Source organism: Lottia gigantea (genome assembly GCF_000327385.1).
Source record: "Lottia gigantea unplaced genomic scaffold LOTGIsca_51, whole genome shotgun sequence".
NCBI lineage: Eukaryota > Metazoa > Mollusca > Gastropoda > Lottiidae > Lottia > Lottia gigantea.
In genome coordinates this window covers 1,199,043-1,209,885 of record NW_008709752.1, presented here as the reverse complement: position 1 = coordinate 1,209,885, position 10,843 = coordinate 1,199,043, and the positions used below count along the sequence as shown (strand labels likewise).

Below are 10,843 nucleotides of genomic sequence, written 5' to 3'. Positions count from 1 at the left end.
CCTCTTGAGATTTTAATATGGGTTGAAATAGAGTTTGTAGATTTTCCGTTAATCCGAGTTGTTGTAATCTGTTATTTTCAACTTGGATCTTTATTTTATTCTTAGCTTTGATATATTCTTTTTAAAATATTATTCCAATTATCCATTTTTAAAAAAATAAAATTTAACAAATGTCTGTCATAACTCTTTCACCCGCAGGTTTTCTAGTATTAACGAATATATATCCATGATCATCTGGGTTTTTCCATTGAGCTTTACAAGCCTTTTTAAATGCATCTCTGTCCATTCCGTGATTAATCGAGTGAATGATTTGAGATAAATCGTTATCGTTTAATTCAAATAATAAAAAACAATTTACATTTTTTCTAATGAACATAGAATCCATCCCGTAGAAAGATTGAGATATATATGTATATGTATATGCAGTGACAGTTGTGATGTCTTCCCTTCGTGAAGAGTTTTTGTTGAACAGCTTGATTTCTTTGCGCTACACAATCGTCAAACAATATTAGACAAGTCTTGATCATTAACATTTTTCGTAAGAAAAACTCTTATATCCGTTGGATTCTTTCCTTCGATGTAGTATCTAAGGTATCTTTTATTTCCACTTCTTCTTCGTTTTCTTCGTAATATTGAAATAGGTCTTGAACATCTTTCTTTGGTAGATATTCTCAAGCTTTGAGAAATTGATAATACGATTGCTCTGGTGTTGTTGGGTAGATATACAAAGAATCGAAATCTAAAAGGTTTGGTGTTGTCAACATGTTAAAAGTGAGATGAGTTTTCCCAGAACCGGAACTACCGCATATACACATGAGTATTGGGTTATTAGGAAATATTTCTGAATGATTAAATTTTTTATTATTTTAATTTGTTCCAAAAATCACTCCTTCTCCTTTATACTTTGAAAGATATATTCCTTCTCCAGTGTGTATATTTTTTAAAAATATTCCATTACCCTTATGTTTGACTTTGACTTCTCCCGTGTCAATACTATCTACTAATTTATTTAATCCTTGTTTAACAGTTTTCTTGGTTTCTTCCCCAAATCTTTTTCCAAATTCTTTTATTGTGCCTATCATTTCTCCCACTCCTGAACCTTTGGCTTCCTTTTCCATTATTAAATTATGTCTGCGTTCTTCAGCGACTTTAGCATCAGCTGCTTTCTTTGCGTTGTCAGCTTTGACTGCGGCAGATATTCCTCCAGTAGCTGCATCCGCCGCTGCAATACCACCAAATATTAAAGGTAAAAGGAAAGGTAAAAAAACCACCTTTTTTACATTTGTATCAATTCTTCCTAAATCTATATCGTCTCTGACTTTACAATATTTGTATTTATCAATAAGTTTTTTTAGTTATGCTGATTTTTTTACCGTTGAAAGTTATTACCGTTAGTGAAGCTGTTTCAATAGCTTCTATTATTTTCATAACTTAAGTTTCTACTTTCATTTTTAAGGGTGTATTTTTACTCAATTCTTATCATTCTTCTATCTGCTATTTTAATTAAATGTTTTGCTTCTTCCAATAATAAACAATAACCTGTTACATCTCCTTGTGTTTTTTCAATATGAATATTTATGTTCACTCCTGTTTTGAAAAGATCTTCTTGGTGAGCTGATAGATCAAAACCTAAGATTGGATGATTAAGTGCAAAATCTACATATTCAAACTGAGGTATATTTCCAAATAATTCACACATATTTTTATAGTTTCTATACAATTCATTATAATCCTTTGTAGTTGGATTAATTGTTAAAGGTTGGTTAGGATAATTATCGTTGTTTAATCTTACTTGAACTTTATGGATTAAAGGATTTTGAGTTTGGTTCAATGCCACTCTAAAGACATTATTGTTATTCGTTTGAGAATCTGGTAAGTTCTTGAAACCAACCATTAAATATCTTGCTGGTTTAATAGTGTTAGTGATTGGCTACGTGGTGGATTCTCCAGTTAAAGTCATGCTACCTACTGTATTACGATGAAGAAAAGCTATTTCAATATCTTTAGTTAACGAGTTGAATATTATTGTTTCTACTTCAATTGATGGTGTTATTACGGGTATGAAAAGTTGGAGATTCGTTATTTCTAATTTTGCATCTGAACCATTCTCTCCAAAGAATATCTTATCGTCGTTGATTTCTCTTTGTAGATGAATTTTATATGGTAACCCTATGGAAACTTTTCTATGTTCCAACAGACTGAATAAAGGACATAATTTCAAATTTACGTAATTACCCCACCTATTATTCTCAACAATATTATTGTATTGAAGTACTCGTTTTTCAAATCCATGATTAGCTGCTCGTGCTACTCTTTCTATTGTGTTTCGAGCAACAACTCTCACTTTGCAACATTTCTTACCGGTTCTTTTAAAACACTTCCATCGCCAACATCGGGTATCCAACCCGAGACTGAATCGAGATCTTTAGGATATAAAACTGTTTTCAACATTGTGTTGAATTACCCAGGGCGTTTGATTGTTTCTATCAGATTTGAACCAGCTTCCAAAACCATCTCGCTAAATAAAGATGGAAAGAAATTGTTTTCTAACGTTGTATTAGTTTGTGGAACTTGATTCTGAGTTCCATCTTTAATTTTGAAATCGCATCTGAAATAAGCATCTGAAAGAAGCAACCAATTCGATAATGAATTTATTTCGAAGGTAAGAATTTATGAAATGTAGGGAATTTAGGTCTTTTTTTTGGGAGCTAAAAGATTGGTCGCATTTTACCCATGAAATGAAATGAAATGGAATGGGTAAAAAATGCGACCAATCTATGAGCTCATATACTACTGGGCCACTCTACATAATCCTCGCCAAGTAGGGCCGATCGCGTACACTCAGCATACCAGCCAACTTATAATGTCATTTTTATGTATTTTCAGAACATGTCCTATCAAAATTCCCACAAGTTAAGATAATGGAAATCATCTCTGAAAAATTCAACAACGAAATAGAAGCCTCCTCCCCACCCCAAATTTTCAAGGAATCATGCACTTTGTGAAGAAATCACCAAAATTTGCATAGTTGTTGTTATATGTATTCTTTACAATATTCAAGTGGACCCACCAGAAATCTTTCAAAATGGCCGCCATTTTTAAAGATGGCCGCCAAACATATAGCAAATGTTCGGGTTTTAACATTCATCGTTATTTTGACACCTGGTGGTCTGTACAGGGTATGTATATAATGCCTAAAGTATTAGATATTTTCAAAAAACATAAAATACAAGTAGGCCTAATGGCTTCCTACGGATTACAAAATAACAACGACCAATATAGAAATTTGTCATGTTTAAAGGGCATAGATTTTGAATATTCAATTTGTTGTGTTTTTCTATAACTATAAACGATACAAGTTCCAAATCAGGAGAAAATTTAAAAATGGCATCAGTTTGTTAACAAGAAGCATTACTCCGGATTTTTCAGCATATCCAGCGGGATACATTCCTTGATTGTGACGTCAGCTCGGAACAAAGGTGCGAGTGACATACACATACATAACGTCTGTATGTTAAATATAGAAATTACCCCTATACATCTTTAAAAGTTCCAACTAGAAACAAATTATGCCTTCCATCGTTAAAAGTGGAATTGAATTAGCTAATTAACGATGTTTTCAAAGAATTTTCAACGGCATGCGTTTCTAAGTCCGAATTTTCTGAAAAATTTCCCATTTCGGAGCTGAGCTTCTAAATCTATATCCATTTTGCTAAATTTTCCTTTTTATTTTTTTTTTAATTTCGTTCAGGTGATTGTTAAAGAAATTGACTTATAAATATAATTTAGGTTTTATGAAAATGGGCTGTGCTAACGTTTACTTAGATGGCATGAGTCGTTTTTGTCGGCCGATTCGATTAGGTAGATTAGCTATCAATAGACAACCTTGTTTGTTGACAGTGGGGCCATATTTCCTAATCGCTTACACCAATTACACCAAATCGTACTAGCAAATCGAAACTAAATCGAATCAGCCAACAAAACGCCTCTAATCAATAGACTTAAGTACAGAAATATATTATGACTACCAACAACTTGTATATTGATATGGGTAATCTACCAAAAGATCTAAATACCATTGTACTACAGGCCATCAAAAGACGTTCCATAAAGTACGAAAGAAATGCTAGAAGACAGGTAGCTTTGGAATAGTGTACCTTAACAGACATATAAGATATAACATTCAATTTTTAAGGGCTTTAACACCACGTAAAACGTCTAGAAATTACAGTTTAGTTCAAGAGTATTATGGTCATGGTAATGTAGAAGATATTTATCTGGAATATGATTTGCCACCAGATGCTTGGATTACTAATTGTATAAGAATTTGTAAAAGTTTATTCCGAATATCTTCTATTAGAGTTAAGGTATAAGCCGAAGTTCGTATTAGCAAGCCATTGTGAAGATGCCCATACACTAACTGACAAGGCACGTTCCCCTTTCTCTCGCAAGATGGAATGAGCCGCACTGGATCCAAAGCAGACTTTCTTAGTCATTAATTTCAAGGTCTAAATAATTTTCCCATTTCCTAAATACTTTCGGTTTTATGTATCTTGATTCAATCTGTGTATTATAAATACCTTTAGGTTTTAGTGTATCTGTATCTTTGGAAAATGTTCCTTTAAAAATTTTGTTAATTTGATCCAATAAATGCTTTCTAATATCAATGTTTGTTTCTATCTGAAAATCTGTAAATGGAGTTACAGACTTGGTCATCGATTTTAAGGCTTTTAATAAAATGAAGTTCTTTTGATCAGGTTGGTATGTACCTACGTCGTTTACAAACAATAATCCCTTATTATTCAGTTCATAATTAAATACATGAGAATTATTAATCAATAAATGCGTGTTATTCCAGATTATCTGATTTTTAAACTCATGTAACTGTCAATATATCGTGTGTATATATCGTGCCAATTACTAAATAACTCATTATAGAAAACGCTTGATGTGTTTAATTTTTTATCATAGTTACAGAAAGTGAGTAAGTTGTCATTAAATTGTTTTAATATAAAGTTATAAATATTGATCCACGGTGAAACTTTTGCTGTGATTATTTTTCTAATCCAGAATATCGCTCTGCATTTGTTCATTTCGTTAAAGTTAATCATACCCAGACCACCTAAGTCGTATTTTTGACGTAAGTTAATTCTTTTTATTTTGTCAGTTGTTGGAAAATGCACTCAGGCATCTTCCAAGGTACTTTATTTTCCAGCAAAAACTCGGTCGCCTCTAATCTAGTATACGTCACTCTCCCGGTGGTGAGGTGGCCGAAATATATGAAGAAGGTTATCACGCATTGATTATCAACTACCAGACGAGAGTGGTTATCTACCAATGTCATTGGAACTAATAGTATTTCTCCAATAATGAATAAGATTAGTAGTTTTTATTTGTGTCTTATGCCATGTTCTTATCTATCATCTATTAACTTACATACTAACGTTTCTGTTTTCTATTGTTATGTCCCTTACTGCTGTATTGTCTTTATAACCCAAGACAACATCGTTTTTAGTTAGTTTTGTCTGCGGATAACGGACAGCTCAGGTCGTAAAGTCAATCCACCAATATGAGGCAAGGAACCCACCTGTAGACTAACATTATAATATAAACTATACAAGAACTTCAGTTATATTTTCTATATAACAACCAAGACGATCATGCTTAAAAGAAATATTTTATTACATACTTTTAATTGGTGCCGTGACCAGGATAATTGTTTTAACAACGAACGGGAAGTGATAAGAACACAACGTGCGAAACCCTACGTAAGTAATTTTTCATTACTATCATTGCCATTATGGGAGAAGAATTTTTCAAAACGTTATCCACACAAATTGGACACCTATCCAATAGTGTAACACTACAGAGCATTTATTCTATAGTAGACCCATTTCTTGGCGATCCTAAAAAGTTAAGCGCCAGTATACTATAAAGGTCTATAGTAACGTGTTAACTGTTATTATTAATTGTACGAACGCCTGTATTCTAGGCATACTTGCGCATGCGCTGGGCTAAGTAAAATACCCGGTTTTTCATTCCGCCATTGTATTTTGTTTACCTTTCAATAACAATTTATATCATCCGAGAGTAGTTGTTAATCTGCACGAGTGTTGTTTTGGTCTATACTGGCGTGGTGGCTGAATACGGAAACGAACTTACCCAAACCAAAGCTTTAATACTTAAATTATAGTATAATCACGCCAACCAAATTTTCCACAACAAAGACAAAGGAGCTCGTGCAGGCGATTTATCAATCGTATCAAGTATTTGTTTACAACTATTTATCACCACCACCACCAACATCTCGACTTGTGAATAATACCCAGCCAGTAAATCTTTCAAGACGAGTTGGTGTGAAACAGTCCCCATTCTTTACAGCATTCTACGATCATCATACAGTTACTGTCACACTCGACTCCGGTGCCGAAATAAATATGATACGGACTGCCCTAGCCAAAGCCATAGGTGTACCTATTACTAAGAGCACACAGACTGCAACTCAAGCTGATGGCAAAACCCCCTTATCCATATATGGAGAAACCCACATAACCTTGGTTAGAAATTCTTCAAATCTCATTTTAGATGCACTTATTGTAGATGATCTTGATGTCGACATACTCGCTGGCATACCCTTCTTTGTCAACAATGATATAGCAGTACGTCCATCCGGGAATCAAATTTTAATTGGTGATAATATAACTATCACGTACACTGAGCGACGACAAACCGTTTCAAAGATTTATTCAGGTGCACACATCCTCCGAGCAACAACAACTACTACTTTGTGGCCTGGTGATTACATAGAACTCTCTCTACCTTCAGACGTTAAACCATCTGAAAATCAAGTAATGGCCTTGGAACCACGATTAGAAAGTCAAACCTCAAATGGGTGGCTTACACCCCAACTGTTTACACCTGTTGGTGGTGTTATTAGATTAGCAAACCCCATCAACGAACCTATTGTTGTACGAAAAAATGACCATATTTGTCAAGTTTTGCCCACTCTCGACAGATATGTGCACAGTACTGAACCTGAAACCAAACCAACACACACTACGTCAGATCTAACCTACTTGGATAAGATTACAGTCGATCCAGATAACATCTTGCCATTAAATCTTAAACAAGAATTCTATAAATTACACAAACGCTACAGTTCTGTTTTCGACCCAGTAATTGGATGCTACAATGGTGCCGTCGGACCCATCCAAGCCGTTGTCAACATGGGCCCAGTATAGCCTCCCCAACGGAAAGGACGCATGCCACAATACTCCAAATCTAAACTAGATGAACTCCAGTCAAAATTTGATGAATTAGAGAATCTGAACGTTATTTCTAAACCCGAAGATCTTGGCATTGTGGTAGAATACTTAAATCCATCATTCCTCATCAAAAAGCCCGATGGTAGTCACAGATTAGTAACAGCATTTGGAGAAGTTGGTCAATATAGTAAGCCACAACCATCCCTGATGCCAGATGTCCAGTCTACTCTTCAAATTATAGCTCAGTGGCAACATATTATCGTCTCTGATCTGACTAAGGCATTTTACCAGATACCTCTATCACATGATTCACTTAAATATTGTGGAGTAGCTACGCTTTTCCGCGGAGTCCGAGTTTATACCAGAACGGCTATGGGTATGCCCGGCTCCGAAACTGCTTTGGAAGAGCTGATGTGCCGTGTATTAGGCGACCTGTTACAAGAAGGCATTGTAACGAAACTAGCTGACGACTTGTATTGCGGAGGTGATACACCCGTACAACACTTCACAATTGGAAACGGACACTTGATGCCTTACAGCAATGTAATTTACGTCTTTCATCCGCCAAAACCACAATCTGTCCCCGCGAAACAACAATATTAGGATGGATATGGAATATGGGAAAAATCTCCGCAAGCCCTCATGTCATAGCGACTCTTAGCTCAGTCTCACGCCCAACTAAAGTTAAAGGCTTACGTTCATTCATTGGAGCCTATAAAGTTTTAGCACGTGTTTTGCCTGATTGTGCTGCCTTTCTTAGTTCTTTAGAGAAGGCTGTTGCTGGACAAGACTCAAAGTCACACATACAGTGGGATGAAAGCTTAGAAGAAGACTTTCAACGAGCTCAAGATCATTTGAAAGTTCACAAAACCATCACCTTACCCCGTCACACTGACAAATTGTGGATTGTTACAGATGGGTCCGTAAAACAGTCTGGTATCGGCTCAACATTATACATTAAACGAGGAACCCACCTTTACCTTGCCGGCTTTTTTAGTGCCAAACTAAAGAAACATCAAATCACTTGGTTACCATGTGAAATTGAGGCTCTTTCCTTAACCGCAGCCATTCGCCACTATTCACCCTACATCATCCAATCCAGCCAACGTACCTCCGTCTTGACTGACAGTAAACCTTGCGTTGAGGCCTATAGCAAGCTTTGTCGTGGTGAATTTTCTGCTAGTTCCCGAGTCACGACATTCCTATCCAACGCCAGCCGATATCAACTTACCATCAGTCATCTTGCTGGAACAGCCAATATACCAGTCGCAACGCACCCCCTTGTTCCGAACCCCTTTGTCAGATATGTTCCTTTATCCACACCATTGAGGAGTCCACAGTCCGGGCCATTTCTGCTGACGATGTACTTACCGGAAACCTACGCCTACCATTCTCCTCCCGATCAGCCTGGTTACAAATTCAACATGACTGTCCAGATTTACGGCGTACTCACGCTCACTTAACTCAAGGTACTAGACCATCTAAAAAAGCCACTGATATAAAAGATGTTAAACGGTACCTTCGATCTGCACAAATAACTAAAGATGGCCTTCTTGTTGTTCGTAAAGAAGAACCTCTAGCCCCAACAAGAGAATGCATCATAGTTCCAAGACCTGTACTTCATGGATTACTTACAGCATTACATTTAAAGTTTTGTCATCCGTCCAAACATCAACTCCGACTACTCTTTCTCAGAAATTTTTCGGCATTAGACTTGGACGCTGCCATCGAAGTAACGACCAATCAATGCCATACTTGCTCCTCTCTTCAAAAGATTCCACCCTCACTCACCTTACATGACACCGAAACTCCTCCAAATTCTATTGGGATAAATTTTGCTGCAGATGTGGTCAAGCGTTACCGTCAACTTGTATTAATTCTACGTGAAACCGTCACTTCTTACACTACGGCCTGTTTAATTGAAAATGAACAGAAAACCACCTTACGTTCCGCGCTTTTACAGTTATGCCATACCAGTTATGCCATACCAGTTGATTGCCAGTCCGTCAGTGTCCGAGTTGATCCCGCACCTGGATTAACGTCCTTAGTTAATGACGAACTACTGAAAACTTATAACATTCACTTAGATATTGGACGAGCCAAGAACATCAACAAAAACCCCGTTGCTGAAAAGGCGATATATGAATTTACAGACGAATTGCTAAAATTCGAACCCCATTGCACCTCAATATCACCATTAACACTTTCTGTTGTGTGTTCTCGTCTGACTGCTAGGATAAGAGGTCGAGGACTCTCTGCCAGAGAAATGTGGACTCTCCGGGATCAATTTTCCAACGAACCCATCTCTGTTTCCAACCAAGAGCTCATACAATCTCAGCATGACCTTCGGGTACACAACCATCCGTTCAGTGAAAAATCAAAAGCATGTGGGCGTGGTCCAGCAAATCCCGACACATTTCAAATTGGTGACATTATTTACCTTAAGAGTGACCGCAACAAACGATCAGCTCGTGATAAATATCTTGTCGTAAATAAAAGTAATAAGTGGCGTGACATTCAGAAATTTGCAGGGACTCAACTCAGATCCAAACCATATCATGTTAAAATCACTGAATGCTTCAAAGTTCCAGCATACGAATTCGAATCTGAAGTTAAACGACCAATCTTCGACTATACTAATGACTCAAGTGAGTCTGATGAAGATATTGGAGAGAATTTAGCAAATAAGTCCCAATCTACGACGATTCCACAGAATCATGATATTCCAGAAGAACTTATTCTTCCAGCTTCCCCAGAAGATCTATCTATTCCTCAACCTACAGGATTCCGTCGGTCTTCTCGACAAAAAAAACCTCCGAAGTACCGTCAAGACTTTGTAAGATAGCCCTCTCCGAACGTGATCTGTGTTTAGAATTGACATTAAGTTCTTCTTTATTTTATTACTTAACTTTATCTTAATCTCCAGGAGAGAGACATGAAGAGAAAAGTGGTCACGCCAGTATTCTATAAAGGTCTATAGTAACGTGTTAACTGTTATTATTAATTGTACGAACGCCTGTGTTCTAGGCATACTTGCGCATGCGCTGGGCTATGTAAAATACCCGGTTGTTTACCTTTCAATAACAATTTATATCATCCCAGAGTAGTTGTTAATCTGCACGAGTGTTGTGTTGGTCTATACTGACGAAGAGATAAGATAAAGCAAATCGAGAAGTACTCCGTGTTAGCAAAAGTTGGTAATGAACGCATGTAGTTTATTGCCTACTAATAGAATAAATGATAGGTCAAAGTTCAATCAGGAAAAATAAAAGCTCTCCTTGTAATACAGCCAACAAGGGGAGAGAAATAGGTATAACACGATTTCAAATAAATTTGACTGGTAATCCTAGCTCTTGCATTTTAATCCTTAAGTACATGTAAAAACCAAAACTTAAGAAAGTATTACGTTACAGTCGGTTAACGGACAAAATATTGAAATAGATGGTAGTGCGGAGTTTTACTTTAGGTTAGGGGGAAAGAAAGTTCATCATAAGTTTAATGTAGTTTCAATTATGAATAGAAATTTAATTGTAGGTAGGGATATCCTTGTGGATAAAAACATTCGACTATATTATGAC

General features: G+C 36.3%; 2 protein-coding genes across 2 annotated transcripts; one reads left to right on the top strand and one right to left on the bottom strand.

The window, feature by feature from the left end:
- Positions 1 to 866: 866 nt before the first annotated feature.
- LOTGIDRAFT_165429 (hypothetical protein) lies at positions 867 to 2,451 on the bottom strand (the record flags this gene model as incomplete). Its single annotated transcript, XM_009062445.1, has 3 exons — positions 867 to 1,222; positions 1,966 to 2,198; positions 2,345 to 2,451. 3 exons carry the CDS (start codon positions 2,449 to 2,451, stop codon positions 867 to 869), a joined length of 696 nt encoding a protein of 231 aa, XP_009060693.1.
- A 1,672-nt stretch (positions 2,452 to 4,123) lies between these two features.
- Positions 4,124 to 10,110, top strand: LOTGIDRAFT_165428 (hypothetical protein; the record flags this gene model as incomplete). The annotated part of the gene is made up of 5 exons (XM_009062444.1): positions 4,124 to 4,137; positions 4,196 to 4,367; positions 5,168 to 5,199; positions 6,194 to 7,175; positions 8,503 to 10,110. The coding sequence occupies 5 exons, from the start codon at positions 4,124 to 4,126 to the stop codon at positions 10,108 to 10,110; spliced, it is 2,808 nt and encodes a 935-aa protein (XP_009060692.1).
- Positions 10,111 to 10,843: the final 733 nt, after the last annotated feature.